Genomic DNA, 17,768 nt, shown 5'->3' with positions numbered 1-17,768 from the left:
AAAACAGAATTTAAACCCTATTCCAGTGGATGTAACATAGGGCACTATGTGCCATCATTTCTCACCTTATTGTCTTCCTTTCCAATGCTTTCACTCATCTGTCCATTCAAAAAACATTTATTGGACTGTTTTAGGGTGCTGACAGCGGCGTGAAGACAAAGTGGAATGTATTTGAAAACTATTTAAGAGAGAGAATTAACGCACGAATGACTAGCTGGCTGTGGAAAGTGACAGTCCAGGTTTGGAGCCTGAGTAATTGGTTGATTATGGTGCTGTTTGCTGGATAAAAAACAAGAGAAGGAAGTGAGGAACTTTGCTGGTGGTGGAGGAGGAAAAGAGAAAAGCTAATTGTCTGGAGGAGCTGTTGAGTTTCCTGTGGAATATTCAAAATGAGATTTCTACTGGACTATATAGGTAGATATCCCGGGAGAAGAGATCTGGGCTAAACCAAAACCAAAATTTATAATTTATCACCATGTTGGTAATGTGAAAGTAAAAAGATAAGCGAGAGAGTGTGTGTATTGTGGAAGATGCTAAAGATTGGCTTTTCAGAGATCACCAGGATTAGGGGGTGTACAAAGGAAGAGTATCCTGTAATCCAACCTGGAATGGTACTGGAGTTGGAGAGAACCCAGAACACATGTCCTAGAAGCAAAAAGAGAAGAGAAAAATCTTAAGGAGCGATTGTTGTATTGTTAATACCAGAAACTGAAGAAAAGGCAATAGGAATATTACAAGTATACATTGTATTTGGCCATTAGAAAACCATTGTGATATAATAGGGAGGTAGATGCTGAATGGAGAGCAATAAACTTTTTTACATGGGTGAAAACTGTAGGGGTTGAGCTGTATATGACAGTGTTATATTACAAACGAAGTGATCATCACTTAGTTATTTAAAGTCTATTTTAGAGGCATCTCATTTCCATGCCCTTTGGTATGAACACCTATAGCCCTTTTGAACCAAACCACTGAAGCAAGTACTCCTTAATTTTGAGTAAATTGAGCATGAATAAATATGTCTTATAATTACCAAAAAAAGAAAGAAAGAATGTGAGACACCATTTTGTTTTAATTCATGGGGCTGACGACAATTTGTAACTGATGTCCAAACTCGTCAAAGAGTATAAGAAAATAAGAATTTTTATATTTTATTGCTAAAAGAATAATTGGTATCTAGAAGAGCAATTCGATGGTGTGATATTCAGATATTTTATTCCTAGGAACTTGCTTTATCCTCAGGAAAATTATATATACATATGACAAATATTTTCAATTATATATGATATATTAGTATCACATATTATATATTATTCTATATAATATAATGTATATGACTTATATTAATCTATATACATGTAAATATACAGACAGAGATATTTATTGACACCTTTTTGAAATAGCAAAACTGTAGAAATAATCTAAATTAAATGCCCGTTCATAAGGTATGGCCTATCTAGTCAAATGTATTCCTTAGCCTTTGACAAATTAGTGTGGTCTTCAGTGTTGAAATTTTTAAAATTCTTCAAGATAAATTGTTTTTTTAAAAGCAATTGCAAAATGGTATGTAGAGTAGATTAATTTGTATACATTTTAAGTATACATGTATATGAATATGGGAGAGATTGTTTTAAGTTAATAACCTTTCTGTGTGGTCTCAATCCTTTAATATGTATTTGCATTGATTTTTTTTCAAGTACAGTATATGACAGCTTTCTTTTAAAAATTACAAATGTGGTCCTCTCATGCTAATTTTTCACAATGGTAGTTAAGTTTCAGATCTGAATTCCAGAATGCTGCTATCATTACACCTTTTATCCTTTTATTTTAGGAGTAATTCAAGATTTTTACTTTTTAAGAAGTTGTCTTTAACTTTTTACTCTGTGGGCAGGAATCAGTTATGGCCTGTAGTGCACAAGCAAAGTATTAATTCCAACATTTATTTAGCAAATATTGGAACAACTTATTATGTGTATTGGGTACTGTTGTAATTCCTAGAGACTTACCAGTACTTACACGAAGTCCCTGTCCTCGGGGTGCTTATAAGAGTGGAAAAGTTAAAAAACAAAAAAATATATTAATAAAGTGCCTGGTAGTGACACGTGTGATGAAAAGTTCTAAAACAGAGTGAGCAGGTAACGGTAAAAGAGTGATGAGGATGGAGAGAAGATTTAGATAATGTGGTCCCAGAATGTGCCTCAACCATCTGAGATCTAAATGAAGAGAGCAAGGCAGTCATGGAAGATCCAGGAGGCATGTGACCCACGTAGAGAGAAAAGTAAGTGCAAAAGTCCTGAGGCAGAGGAAAAGTGGGGCTAGGATGGATTAAGTTTAGCAGAGAACAGTAGGAGAGAGGGCGGGGCCAGCTCAGATGGAGTCTTGGAAGCTATGGATGGGGGTTTGGATTTTATTCTTAGTGTGATTGGGAAGCTTTATGAAGGGATAATGTGATATGATTAGGCTTTAAAAAGACATCGTGTTCTACTAAGCAAAAAAGTGAATTGGGGCAGGAGGCAAAGTAGAAACGGAAACTAGGCAGGAAGCTACTGTCACTGTCTGGGGTAAGCAGTGGTGACTCAGAGTCCTCCAGCGCACCTCCACGGCGTGCTGGCCTTACCACCACCACAGAACTCAGCATTGTAATCACAGCATTGGTAAGTGCCCCTTTATGTTTTTCTCCTCTGCTATTCCCCTTTGTAACCTTAGATAACCTTAGACCAAGGAGACTGGCAATGAGATGTAGAGAAGAGGGTAGTTAGAAGAAACAGTTTGAAGGAAACAATAAAAAGAGATCAGACTGCTGTCATGGGCATCATTAACTGGGGACTCACGGAAATCTGTGAGACTTCATGCACAATGTACGCATTTGGGCATCTCTCATGGGAATGGCCCGTAGATTTTGACAGATTCTCAAAGGAGCCTGAAGCTCTTAAAGGAAACAAAATAGCTAAGCAGTAGTTGGAAGAGCGATATTTCCATTTATAGAACCATTTTTCTGTGTGGTAGTATCAGATATTTGTATAATTGTCACCATCTCCAACTTTTTAGACAATTACAATATTTTTATTTAAAATTTTTTCGTGTCTAATGATGGTATCTGTGTAAAGGGCAGTTCAAAAATATTTGTCAAGTGAAATTGAATGTGAGTATTGCTTAGTTCTTCAGAGCATTAATATTTAAACACTGTTCCTCTTGGTTTTTTAAAAAAAATTTCCTTAATATGTAAGAAAGACAAAAGGAAAAAAAATTCTACACACGGAACAAAAACACATAAGGAATTATAGAAAAATCTTAGTTTCCCTACTAATGAAGAAATTCAAACTGAAACACCATGAGGTTCTACTGTATTTGTGAAATGAGTGTAATTAACCCAGTGATTCTTTTTTTGAGCATTGACAGGATTAGGGATTAAGAGATGCCCCAACACATCTCTCCTGGCTTTATCAATTGGTCAGTCCTTCTGGAGGGCAACCTGATGTGGGTCCCAAGCTGCTCATCCAATTATTCATTTCAGCAGTCTCATTAATGGGATTATTAACCAAAGGAATATTTTCCTAGCTTGTTTTGGCAATACTTCTGCTTATCATGGTGAAAATGAAATAGTAATCTGAGTATCTAACAGTAGTGAACTGGGCAAGGATTCTGCATTTAATGACTACTAGCATGCATGTGATACATAGCTAGTGGAATTTAAGTATGTGGAACTATTTATATAAAATAATAGTGAGTGGAAAGAACTAAACACTGATATAGGCCGATTGCAATAGTGTAAAACACTTCTATACACTGCTAAAAATCAGAAGATGTAGTGACATAAATGATATTGCAATTTTTTGGGGGGGGGTGACTATATTTTTCTTCCTAAAATGGGTGTTATAGGTCCAAAGGCACACATACTCACACAGAAAGTATCACCTGGGGGACGGCGTGGACTACAGCATTTTGGTTAAGAGGGTCTGGGGCCGGACTGAAGTCCTGTTAATACAAAGTGTTCGGTGAACAGCAAGGGCTAAGTATGTTTTAACTAGTAGTATTATTATAGCCTTTGGTTGATTGATTGTTCAGACATGCCCATATTAATTACTGTGTGTCAGGCTCTTTGCTAAGAGCTCTGTAAATGGCATAGCTCCCTGACTAGTTTGTATCAAGCAGGACTGTGTCTTATAATTATCTGTGTGTTCTGGCTATGGTACTTCCCAAGATAACTTGCACATAGTACATAACAACTATCTAGGAGATGAATGCCAATGTGTTGCTCCTTTTCTACGGATGAACAGTTCTCCACTAAACTAATACTTCTACGTAAAGGGTTCTTCCTAGGGAACACACCCTATCAGATTATATGCTGGTTACTGTCCTCTTACTATTTGTTGAAATCCTATCTTATTTTACCCTAAGGAATGCACGACCAGCTGGCCTCAGCAGCAGGGAATGTGGTTGGAACATGAGACTCGGAGTCACCAGCCCCAGTCTCACACAGAATGACCCTGCCCCGGTCCTCGATTCCTTTTGTCCCTGACTCTCCCTATGTCAGCTGGGAAGATTTCGTGTCATCGTTCTCAAGGATTTAAAAGAAGGCTTCCAGGAATCAACATCGCAGACAGAAATGCCAACACTTACTCTTCTTCATAAATGTTTACGGGAAGAAAATTATAGGAGGGCAGGGGAAGAAAAGCTTATGCCGGTGACCTAATTTTCCCCATTTAACGTGTGTCTGTCTTCATTTGCTGGAAAATCTTGATCAAGGAAAACATTATGAAGACAAACCACAGCAAGTCAGTTCACTAGGTCTGTACATTTCCGTGTCACAAGGCATAAACCAGTCTACGGTCATCAATGTAAAAGTTTCAGCATGAGGTGGGAGAGGGAGCTGACTAATTCATATTTATATTTTTTTCTTCCTTTGTTGTTTGTTGTGTTGGGTGTTCTCTGATTTGACCATCGGACACAGAGTGAGCTTCATAGTCTGGAAGCTGCACTTGGATCACCTGAGAGCCAAGATCTCTGCTTCTGTTCCGTATTACTTTCATTGTCACCAGGGTCACTGATGTGTAGTGAAAAGAAAGGAAACAGCAGAGGGCCCCCTGTGATCAGAACAATGGCCACTTAAAAGTGCACAGTGCGATGTTTAAACATACAGACCCAAGATGAGGCCAGTGGCTGGAAGTTCCCTTACCAGGTGCTGGCTGTATCATTGTCTGGCAGTGGGAAGTGGGGAAAAGTACCCTTGAAACTTGGGGTCCCCTTTGTCAAAGACTTTCTTTTGTTGCCAGATCCAGACAGCCCTTTCTCATCCCAAATGTGCCCAACGATAGGAATCTGTTGGATAAATGCTGATAGGATATTATTCAGACACTAAGATAGAAAGATATTTTAAACATGGGAAAACTTTTTACAATACAGTATCAAGTAAAAATTCTATAGGAAATGGCATACACAGTATAATCTCTGTTTCTACATGTGTACATACAACCTCAGGAGAAATATTAGAAAGAAATATATACAGATGTTCAGAGTGACTATCGCTGAGTTATGGAATGCTTCGCAATGTTTATAGTTGTCAATTTTTTTTGTATGTGCCAACATTACACTTTTTAATCAGAAATGAAATTAGGAATATTAAGGCACTTCTGTTTCAAATGTTCCAGGTTTCATTTTAACAGGCACCAGGGTCAGCCAGTGGTAAGATAATCCTGTGATCAGACAAATGAAAAGTTCGGTATTGCAGAGACCTGGAAGGAACTGGGGTCAAAGAAAGTAGTGAGGGATGACACAGAGTCCGCATTCGATGGGAACTCATTGTTTTACCTCTAAGACTGGTTTATGATTGTTAGACCTGGAATAAACCTTAGGGATCAACTCGACTTAACTCTCCAATGTACAAATGAGGAAACGGAAGTAAAGTGATTTCCCAAGTTGCAGAAGCAAGATAGTAGCAGGGCTAGGCAGTCTGACCTCCCTAGACTTCAGATTTTTTTTTTTAATCTCCATTGCTTCCATAGCTGCCCACTTCTGGCTCTGTTAGCTGTGCACGCATGTGGACAAGTCTAGGAGACTCACTCTGATGCAGGCTACATAGATAGGCTATTCTATCCTCATGTAGGGGAACTTTGGAAGACCCAATTATTTCTAAGACAGGTGGGGGCTTCTGATTATCTGAAATGAGAATCCAAGACCCGGGCTTTGACCTGGTGACTGTCTGAAGCCCCTTCTTCGGTTGCAAAGATGACCTGGGGACCAGCTGGACTTACAACATCTGGGATTCTCAGGAAAAATTCTAGGGATTTATTCTAATTTGGATTATGTTGACTTTTCCACCAGTTGTCATGACAACATGCCTGCCCTCTCTCAACATCAGAGCCTGACCATCACCAGAAAAAGGCCTTGTTTCCTGGCTTATTTACGATGAACACATTGGGGAAGTGCAGTGAAAGCCCAAATGATATTTTTTATCAACAAATGCATACTGAGTGAGCACTGGTAATGCACTCCACATCCCGCTGGGCACTGGAAACCTTTCAGAAGGACCAGAGAGTGGTAAGTACATTGGACCGAACTCTGTGTCCTCAGGCAGTGTCTCTGGGCCTGTGTTGTATCTTGAAAGCAAGGGTGACATTACTGTGAAACATGTTTCTAAGGAGCTAAAGGCTAAATTGTAGAGACAAGGTTAAGGCACATGATCTGACAGCGAACATGTGAAACAGCATGGAACGACATGCTGGATTGTCTAACTGGTAAGAGAAAGGCCCGCTAGGATTTGCTCAGGTCAGATTAGTCTCCATCTAAAGGCAGACGTTTTCAGTTAGATAGCATCTGGGGCCGATGTGGATCAGAGGAACAGTAATGGGTGTGCCATGTGATTCTTAAGCAGGACACATCGATTCTCATGGTTAGCAAGACAGAACAGCTTCATGGTGGATGCTGCATTTTGAAGAGGAATTTAATTTTTAGGGAACTTAGTGTCTGGAAATTCCCCCACCGAACAGAGGAATTCAGTCAGAGCAGAGTCAGTGTGTTACTGTTTTTCTGATAAGTAAATGCGTGGGATCTAATATTATGTGCCTACAATGTGACAAGCATTTTCCTAAGTGCTTATGGTGAATTAACTCACCGAATCTTTGCAGAAACTCTATAAATTAGCAAAAACTCTGTAAGTTGAGGCACAGAAAAGTTAAGTAATTTGTCGAGTCTCACAGGTAGCAAATGACAGAACCAAGACCCAAACCTTACTAATTCAGGTGCTTCTTCTCTGTTTCCTGGTATGTATAGAAAGATATTTATAGAAAACATGGCCTTTGTTCCTAAGTTACTGCTGGCCTTTCTTACCCCACTGAAGTCATGGACATTTCTGCAGGCGCTCTGACCTAGCTTGGCAGTTTGTGGGACGGTAAATTTTTTCCGTCTCTGATCTATGAATTAAAGTGAATAAGTAGCCATAACAGAGGCTAAGATTCCAAGTGTTAGCTGAGGATTTTAAAACCCTCAGTTCTGCTTGTGGAATTCTGCTCACATAGTCAAGGATGGTAGGTTTGGGAGCTGAATTCCAAGTGGAAGGTCGAATTCCCTGAGTCCCGTTCTTAAGCAGTCAGGCTCTGGAAAAATGCAAGTCTCCTTCCAGGCTTCCCATACCTCGGCCAGTCCTGTGTAAATCTCAGAGAGGCAAGAATGTTTATCATCGTCGTCAGTAACAGCAGCAAATAGTTACTGAACATCCCTACTGGGCAAGATGCCAGGTGCTGTGTAGAACACAAAGGTGAGGAAGATAAAAGCCTGCCTTTAAGTAGCTTACAGCCTAGAAGCAGATAACTGTAATTGAAGGAAAAACGTCACAAGTGTCATAAAACGTTGCATCTCTACAGCTGGTTTTTGGTCAGTCTTGTTCTTAATCAGCTCTTGCATAGCTCCAAGGTGGGCACTAAAGGAAAGGAGATAGGAATGCTGGCTGATAGACATAACTGGGGCTGCATTTTCCAAGCAGAGCAGGCTTGAGTCAAGCTAGGCGGAGATGGTATAGCCTGATCCTCAGGGGACAATGGCCAGGCTGAAACTTGATCGTTCAGGGAGGATCTTGAAATGACATAATGAGAGGCAGTAAAGAAGGGAGAGACCTCACGAGGGCAGAAGAGATGAGGGGCGTTGAAAGTATGCAGAGAGTACAAGATAACCAGGAGTGCAGCCATGAGGCTTAGGTCTGTGCTGAAGAATCAAAGAAAGAAGACTGAGCAGCTTGTGAGAAGCAACAGCCAGAAGAGCCCCCTGCCCGCCCCCAACCATGGGTAGGTTCTACCAGAGGGACCCCCTTCAGGTTCTACATTTTAATGGGACAGCTGCAGTTTCCCCCGCTCGCCCTGGCCAGAGGAAATCCGGACTGCGTTTGAAGGAACCTGGCTCTAGGAAGCCAGTTTCTCGGGGGCAGAATCTCTATCTTCTTTGGCTTTAAATGTTTCTGAATCTGCTCTCTCTAAAGGCAGGGCTATCTCCTCAAGAGCTCTGAGGGTGAAAGGACGGACACTGCTGGGCAGGCGGGGGGGGGGGGCTGAAATTCCCCACCCCCAGTTCATTTATTTATTGCTGAGTTTGTCACCAGTTCCCTACAATACTTCAGGGAGGTCCCAGCTTATTTTGAGTTTGGTTTTTACTTTTTTATTTTTTATGTACTTTTTAATCTGTAACTTTAATAAATTGAATATAATTTAAAAAGGTTTTATTGACGTGTAGTTGATTTACAATGTTAATTTCAAGCATACAGCAAAGTGGTTCAGTTATTCATGTACATGCATTTATACATTCTTTTTTGGATTCTTTTCTATTATATGTTATTACAAGAAATTGAATCATATAGTTCCCTGTGCTGTACAGTAAGTCCTTGTTGTTTATCTATTTTATATACAGTATTGTGTGTCTGTTAATCCAACTCCTACTTTATCCCTCCCTGCCCTTGAGTTTGGTTTTTAAGGCACCTCGTTTCCCTTTATCTATAATAAGCTCTTTTTCCAGTTTACCAGACACAGCGATTCCCAGCTTTTTGGACACAGATCCCTCTGACTGGGTACACAGTGCCATGAAGCTCTTAACCATAAATTAACCTCTCTCCAGCCTTCTTTTCAGAAGCCTGTGACAGGAACCAAACCTCTCTAGTCTGAGGCTGGAACGCTGACGTATGCTGGATAGAAGAGGAAGTCTGAAATGATGGTTAAATATTTGACCAGCAAGAGAAAGAGAAAGCAATGAGAAACAAAAGCAAACTCCATGTTGGAGTCATGGGGCCATCTACTCTGGCAAGGCCACGTCGGCCGCCACCAAATGTAAGTGTAATTAGGTTATACGTGTTTTTCGGTCTGGAGAAAAAAGCTGTCTGTCTGAGGATGCTGTGTTCCGGCCACTCTAACTAAGTGATAACAGAGCCACTGTCAGAGAGCCCTAAGTTCCGTCTCAGGCCTAGGTCATTCTCAGCAGGCTGCTCCGGCTGGAAATCGTTAGTCCTGAGGACCCAGAGTCCGTGCACACAGACTGAGATGTTACTTCTACTGGCGACTTTTTTATTTTTGAATTTTCCCACTGTAATTTGGATAATACATTAGCAAAATCTCCTTTACTTTTGCCATTTAGCATCACCACTAATAGAACTTAGGTATATTTTAAAAATTAATTGTAGTATATACAATATATATATATAAAAAATACATACCAGAAGATTTATTATCCTAACCATTTTTAAGGGACAGTAGAGTGTCATTAAATACATTCATGTAGTTGTGCAACCAAGCAATCTCTGGAAGTTTTCCAGCTTGCAAAACAAAAACTCTACACCCATCAAACAACAGCTTCTCACTTCCTCCTCCCTCCAGATGCTGGAAACCACCATTCTACTTCCTGTTGCTATGAATTTGAGTAATCCAGTTACCGCCAGTTAGTGAAAGCAAACAGTATTTGTCTTCTTGGGACTGTCTTATTAAACTTAGCTTCGTGGCCTCAAGATTCATCTGTGTCGTAGCATGTGTCAGAATTGCCTTCCTTCCTTTTGAAGGCTGAGTATTATTCCACTGTCTACAGATATCACATTTTGTTTGTCCATTCATCCTTCCACCTTCTGGCAATTGTGCATAATGCTGCTATGAATTTACATGAAGTTTAAATAATTTTTTTAAATATTTTATTTATTTGTTTGTTTTGGAGGGAGGTAATTAGATTTTCTTATTTCCTTATTTAATTTAATAGAGGTTTTGAGGGTTGAACCCAGGACCTTGTGCATGCTAAGCATGTGCTCTACCACTGAGCTGTCCCGTACCCTCTATGTGAAGTTTTATATCCTACCTGTTTACTTACCATTTTAATATCTGTATATAAACATATATAATTTTTTCCAGGTTGATACATAGCCTCCAAAATCTTTTTTTTTTCTATTTTAACAGCAACATGACAGCCTTTCAAGCCCGTGTGCTTAAATATTTTTGTTCAGTTGTACATTTGAGGTGTTTCCATTTTTTCCCTCACTGCTGATAAAAATTTTATACCTATGATATATCCTCCCATATTTTAGCTTCTTTTCTTAGAACAGATTCCTAAGAAATGAATCACTAGATTAAAACTTATGGACGTTTTCTGACTTGATAGACAAGAGATGGAAAGTCAAATGCCTTTCTAAAAGAATGGTCCCCATTTGCACACTAATAATGTACATGAATGTACATTTCCTCATAGTCACACCAGCTTTATTTTGTTCTCTTACATTAGAAAATTAAACAGGAGGAAGATAAGAGCTCACTCCTGTTTGATAGACAACACTCTGATTAGTAAAAGTGATGGGCATTTATGAGAACAATCCAAACTTGGCTCGCCCGTGAGTACCAGCGTGGTTACAGCTAACTGAAATGTATATGATGTATAAAACAGGTGTATAGCAGACATATGCCCGATATGTAGGGGGTTCAGTAAATGATCGCTATTATTATTACTGCTGTTGCTTCTGTTAGAGCCCAAAGTATGATGATTCTTATTTAGCTGGTACCTGGTCTCTCAGGCCCTCAGCTCCTCTAAACCGTGGTTTTCCAATTATGTGGGGCATCCTCAATGTGGGGCATCTGAGAACGGCTTATTCTTCCCGGTGGAGAAGGATGGCTTCCCTGTGGTGGCTGCCCTGAGACCTCAGGCACCAAAGCTGTACTTAGGGTGGAGGGCATGGTGGCAGAAGTGTCACCTGGGCTCCAGCATGACACTGCCTTAGGCCCCGAATCTTGTAAATGTCTTCATTAGTATAGGTCTTCTCCATCTTCTGGCCCTCATGCCCTCTCTCCATAGAGGCTCAGGCAACGGGGTGAGTAAGGGAGCCAGTGTGTTGTGCTCCCTGTGGTGGGCAGAATAATGCCCTCTCCACAACCCCCCCAACCTCCCCAACCCCCCCGGAGATGTCCTCACCCTAATTCTGGAACCTGTGAATACATTACCTTAACATGGTAAAGAGCCTTTGAAGATAGGATTGAGTTCAGGATCTTGAGATGGGGAGATCACTTTGGATTATCTGGACAGGCCCAGTGTCATCCCATGAGTTATTTTAAGTGAAGGGGGGAGACTAGAGGGAAGAGACAGAAGGACAGAGAGTTAAGCAACTCTGCCAACACCTTGAGTTTTAGCCCAATAAGACCTATTGGGATGGGGGAGGAGCAGGGAAGGGAAGGGTACAGCTCAGTTGTAGAGCACATGCTTAGCATACAGGAGGTCTTGGGTTCAATCCCCAGCATCTCCATAAAGGAAAAAAAAAGACCTATTTTGGAATTCTGACCTTCAGACCTCTAAGCTAATACATTCATGTTGTTATAAGCCATTAAGTTTGTGGTAATTTGTTACAGCAGCAGTAGGAACCTCATACGCTCCCCTCCCCCTATTTCTATTGCCTCCTCCCTGTTTCTCTTTCCAGGTCTCCTTTACATCTCTTTCGATTGGGAGGGGCCCACAAGTTCCACAATTTGAAACTCTCTGCTGCTACTCTGCCCATTAGTCATATTTGCTCTTTTGTAAATTACTTATGTTCTTTGCCCCACCCCCCCGATGACCCTAAATGTCATAAAAGTATAGATCTATAAGGCCACTCCGAGATTCCACAATGAGATACACTCTCTCATGTAACCATCCAGCCAGTCATCGATCCAAGAAATGTTTACTGGAGGCTTCTATGGGCCAGGCATTGAGCTAGTATTGGGATGTAAGGATGGCAGTGCACAATCTACACCTTTATGGAGGCCACAGGGGATGGATTTTTATACTTGAGAACAACATGCATAGTTTTTTTTTTTTTCCTGTGAGTGTTCTAAGAGTTGTTTCTTTCCAGAAAGCAACTGGGGTTACGTGGAGCCTCTTTGACTAAGTAGCAACGAACAGGAACGGTATTCTGGTTCCATTCTGTCTTCCAATTTGTATTCAAGACCCAGACAAGAGTTAATGTGTTTGATGGTAGATAAGCGGGGATGAAAAACAGCACAGCCCAGTGCCTCTTTGTTTAGGATAATTTCTCCCCTCTCTTTGTCCTCTTCGGTGCTGCTTTCCTGCCTCTGACGCAGGGAGCTAAGGTTTCAATTAAATCTTTGTGGACAAAGGGCACACATGGCATCCTCAGATAACGGGTGGCAATAAATCCATCAGCACATCCACTTTCAGAGAAGAGTCCCTGCTGAACTGCCAAGAGCCGCCGATACCTCGCTGAGTACCTCGCACAGGTGGCCCGTCAGGTAAGATGTTTCTCTCTTTGGATGCATTTAATCCTTCCCGGAATTCGTGTCTCTTAACGGAGAATTTTGACTTTAAAGTAAGTTGACTTCTGATTTGTTGGCAAATTCCTAGTTTGGTTTGTTTGTTGTGTTGGTTTGGTTTGCTTTGCTTGTGTATTTTTGGTCTGTCCTCAGAGTACTTATTTCATTCCATTTTACGTCTTTCAGTTTTCCATCGCTTTTCTTTTAGTCTCTTTTTATTTTCCTGGATATACATTTCTTACGTTTCCTAAGTAAATTTGTGTTTAGAAATACCATTTTTTATACACAGAGAAATGAAAGGTATTCAGTGATTTGCATGTATTTTCTTTTTAAAACTTACCTGGAAATCGGTTCAGTGGGCACTTGGTCACTCCGAACTGTAGTGTGGACAGTGTTTTTCCAACCCTGGCCTTAGAACAGGGTAGCTCGGTGCTGGGATAATTCCAACATTCGAATCTGACTGTTGAACCCCAATGATAATCATTTAAAATTATTTACTTCTTGTATTATGAAAGTGGTTAATTATCAAATGATTACAGAATAATTAGAAATGACAGAAAAGGAAAAAGAAGATAATTAAAGTCGTTGATTATAATAGCTGGCACTTGGGTGTGTCTCTTTCTAGTGTTGCAAAAGGGTGCACATATATTTATTTTTTATGTAATTGAGCTCAAGCTGTAAATACAGTTGAATATATTTTTTTCTCACTTAACATACGAAGAGTATTTTCTAAGTCATCAAAATTATTTGAAAACATTATTTATGAGAGCTGCTTCTATTCCACCGTTGAAATGTATCATTTTTTTTCACTAACATAAATAATTCAACAATTGTTAATTTTAAATATAAATCTTTGGCTGCATTTCCAATCATTTCCTTAAGACAAGTTCCACATCAAGGGGTGTACAATGATTAGGGCCTGATATGCTTCCTGACAGTAAGCTGTTTTAAAATTTATAAGATTGGAATTGTTGATGCCACAACAGAAGCAACATATAAGAAAATGGAACTCTTCCCAGCAACGGTGATCGCCTGAAATTCAACAAAAGCCTGTGACGTAATGCTGACCGATGACATGAAGTCCTAAGGGGAAAGCTAATCGTGAAAGTTAGTGTTCTGTTTACACAGAGCAGTGCATCTTTCTGAGCAGGGGTCTCGAGCTTCAGCCAAAGAACAGGAGCGTTAATAGTGCCACAGGGCAAGGGAAGATGGTGGAATACATTTCTGCAAGTTAAAAAAGAGTTGGGATTTTGTTCCAGTTTGACACTAATCGTGTGACTGGAGACAAATGTCTTGACCTCTTGGGTCTCAGATTTCTCATCTGTGAGATGGGAGGGTTGGCTTCTAGGTCACTGTTTGTCAATGAGCAACACAAATAACACATGTGGCACCTGGGACATTTCTGGATGGTACACACACATAATTTTTTTTTGGCATAGTACGTCAAGTTATATTTTAAAGCAGCAGTATTTCAGGTTTTAGAAAGAGTGGATTTAGAGGACAAGATTAAGTAGGCAACAGCACACTTAGTCTTCAGATGTGACAGAAGCCTCCAAACATAGGTCTAATGTTTAAGAAACACAGAGTCAGGTGATCTCTAGAGCCTGCTTCATGTGCAAGGTGGAATTCAGATATAAAAAGCCGGTAACCAGTGCTTTCTTGGAAGGCATTCTGGGAACCGGGCGGAGTTACCGAGCTGTGTAAGAGATGAACAGAGACACAGGCATGGAAGAGGTTCCAGTACCATCCTGTCACCTGCACCTCTTTGTGCTTCTCATTTTATTTTTATTTGTATTAAAATATATATATTTTTTTATTTTGAGGGGGTCAGTTATTAAGTTTGTTTGTTTGTTTGTTTAATGGAGGTGCTGGGGCTTGAACCCAGGACCTCGTGCATGCTAGGCCTACACTCTACCACTGAGCTATACCCTCCCTCCTTGTACTTCTCATTTTAATACTGAGTTTCCCTTGTCTGGGCAGAATTTCTCCCCTCTGCTGCAAAGGCTGCAGGAGACCTATACCTGTAACAGGATTCTCCCTGAGAACCTGGCGGAGAAGACGCCCCTAGCCCAGCCAGCCCAGCCCAGCCCAGCCCACACCATGCTCAGGGCGGTTTTGGATGTTCCTCAGCAGTTGCTGAAGAAGGGAAGACAGTCCCGGAAGCTGGTGCTGCTGGTGGTGTTCGTCGCTCTGCTCCTGGACAACATGCTGCTCACTGTGGTGGGTACGTTTGGGGGTCTCGATGCTGGGAGTTAATTTGCTCTGGGCGCCAATGGGCAGCATGCACCCTGTTGGAATTCAGCAGTGAATGGGCTTGAGAATTTTTCTTTTTATGCTTGAAAACACAAGGATGGCTGGGGATTGGAGGAAACAGCAGGAAAGGGAGTGTGTAGCTTGCCAACCACTGCTGCAAAGACCCCCGAGGTTCAAGAAAGAAGGAGGTTTAGAGAACATCGTACCAAAACAAAGAGGCTGACCTGCAGCCAGAGCTGACAGTACTTTTCTTCCTTCCCATACTATCTTTTTTTTTAAGTTTAGTTTAATTTTAATTTAATTTAATTTATTAAAAACATATTTTTAGGTTTATTTGTTTTTTAACAGCAGTCCTGGGAATTGAACCCAGGATCTTTGTGCATGCTAAGCATGCTCTCTGCCACTGAGCTATACCCTCGCCCCTCTTCCCTATATTCTCTTCCCAAGGTGCCCTTACTTCTGGAATAGTGAGCATCTTCTCACAGTGTTGCCTTCCAGCATCTGCTCTATCAAACCACACCTTGTGTGGATACCCAACTCCTTTCCTGTGGTTCGTTCCCATACAGTCCTACTTTTTTAGTTGGTAGCTTATTAATTTTTACATTGAATTATGCTGGTATATAAATGGATGCCAACATGTTTCCCCTCTTGGGTCAAGTAGATGCTTTTTTTTTAAAGGGAGGTGCTGGGGATTGAACCCAGGACTTCGTGTCTGCTAAGTATGTGCCCTATTACTGAGTTATACCAACCCCCCCAAAATATATGCTTTTAAACAAGAAACTTCCTGAGACAGATTGTTAATCAAATACACTCAATTCTCATCATTCGTGGCAGTTACGCTCTATACATTTGCTGTGAATACTGCATTTAGCCAGTACTAAGTCATTGCTCCTGGAGGAAATAACCACACATACACTATATAGATTATAACCTTAAATCCTAAAAACACATCCAGGTAGATTGTATTTTCTTTACGAAAGAGAAAACGGGGCTCAGAAGTGTTCAGTGACTTGCCTGAAGCCCCCCCCCCCCCGACAGGTGCCCAATGGGGAGTCAAGCTCTGCCCAGCTGGCCCCTGGCTGGAGTCTCTTGCGCTGCACCGCCCTACCCCTCCCGTCTCCATGCTCTGCATCTCTGTGAGAGAGCTGGAACAGGAAGGCAGAGCCTGCCTCGATCAATCTCAGCTGCAAAAGTGAGCACCTGGCAACTCAGTGCTTCCTCCATTCTATGCATGGATGGCCAAGAAAAATTGTGATGGCTCCATGAGCAATGGTTTTGTGATTACAAATAAATTTTAGCCAGTCAGTGAATTAGCCAATATGGAATCCACGGATGAGGAGGACCAACTGTATGATGGTAGGAACTTAGGTTCGTTTTTTAAACTTATTTTTTATTTTTTTATTGAAGTATAGTCAATTATGTGTCAGTTTCTGGTGTGCCACACAGTGTCCCACTCATGCATATACGTACATATATTCGCTTTCATTTTTTTTCCATTAAAAGTTACTACAAGATATTGAACATAGTTCCTTGTGCTATAGGAAAGAAACTTTTAAAATCTATTTTTATATATAGTGGCTAACTTTCGTAAATCTCAAAGTCCCAAATTTATCCCTTCCTAACCCACTTTCCCCAGTAACCATGAGATTGTTTACTACATCTGCGAGTCTGTTTCTGTTTTGTAGATGAGTTCATAGTGTCCTTTTCTCTTTTTTTAGAGTCCACGTATGAGTGATCTCATATGGTATTTTTCTTTCTCTTTCTGGCTCACTTCACTTAGAATGATGATCTCCAGGTCCATCCATGTTGCTGCAAATGGCATTATTTTATTCTTTTTTATGGCAGTGTAGTATGGAATTTAGGTTCTTGAGCCAATAAGGATAACTTGGGCAGGCACAGCCTTTGAGGGGACTTAGACACCTTCGTGGGCGTGAATCTGAACCCCACGATGGTGTCCCTGAAATGACTGGTGGTAAAAGGACAATCTGTCCTTAGTTCTCGTTTCTTGTTCTTCACTCACAGTGCCCATCGTGCCCACCTACCTGTACGCCATAGAGTTCAAAGGAGTCAACACGTCTCTGTACCTCGGCCCCACCGCAGCCTCCCAGCACACCCTCACTCCTGCCTTTTCCACCATCTTCTCCTTCTTTGACAACAACACCATATCTACTGAAGGAAGTGTGCCTGGTGGCATAGCCTGGACGAGTGGCACTTCTGGCACCACCCCTCCTCCAGTCACTGAAGCCATGCCAGCACATAAAAACAACTGCTTTCAAGGCACAGAGTTCCTGAAGGAAGAGAACATATGGGTCGGGGTTCTGTTTGCTTCCAAGGCTCTGATGCAACTCCTGGTCAACCCGTTTGTGGGGCCTCTCACCAACAGGTATCTCAGTGGGTGCAGGGTCCCACGGGGCGCTCAGGGGCTCAGAGACAAGAGGATGGGCTGAGGTATCATAAAGGGGGTTAGAAGGGAGAGAGAAGGAAAACTCACTTGTCTGCACCCCAGGGCAGGCAGCACTTTGGGAAGCTGGTTACTCCAAAGGATAACGTGATGTTGATGAAATGCCGTGGGCTTCAGATGTCCTTAGTGATGTAATGACTGTTGGGCACCAAGAAGGAAACCGGGGAACAGAAGTAATATACTGCTGGTGTTGTTTCAGTGTCCTGGAACGTGGCTCAGGTTGGGTAAGGGTGGAAATAGGACAGGCCTGTTGCAGACTAGAGCACTGGCTCCTTAGTCGAAGTGTTTGGGATTATCCTGGTGTTTCAAAA

General features: G+C 41.3%; 1 protein-coding gene across 1 annotated transcript in view; it reads left to right on the top strand.

Moving 5' to 3' along the window:
* The first annotated feature begins 4,680 nt into the window (after positions 1 to 4,680).
* SLC18A1 (solute carrier family 18 member A1) overlaps positions 4,681 to 17,768 on the top strand; it is a 34,838-nt gene continuing 21,750 nt past the window's right edge. Inside the window, exons 1-6 of the mRNA XM_010996377.3 lie at positions 4,681 to 4,788; positions 6,322 to 6,537; positions 9,097 to 9,305; positions 12,555 to 12,722; positions 14,724 to 14,967; positions 17,019 to 17,379. Of these exons, the coding sequence (XP_010994679.2) occupies positions 14,844 to 14,967; positions 17,019 to 17,379 (485 nt within the window). The 5' untranslated portion in view covers positions 4,681 to 4,788; positions 6,322 to 6,537; positions 9,097 to 9,305; positions 12,555 to 12,722; positions 14,724 to 14,843. The remainder of the gene's footprint in view (positions 4,789 to 6,321; positions 6,538 to 9,096; positions 9,306 to 12,554; positions 12,723 to 14,723; positions 14,968 to 17,018; positions 17,380 to 17,768) is intronic.

The sequence above is a fragment of the Camelus dromedarius genome, chromosome 36 (genome assembly GCF_036321535.1).
Source record: "Camelus dromedarius isolate mCamDro1 chromosome 36, mCamDro1.pat, whole genome shotgun sequence".
NCBI classification, from domain to species: domain Eukaryota; kingdom Metazoa; phylum Chordata; class Mammalia; order Artiodactyla; family Camelidae; genus Camelus; species Camelus dromedarius.
This window is presented reverse-complemented; position numbering and strand designations above follow the sequence as displayed.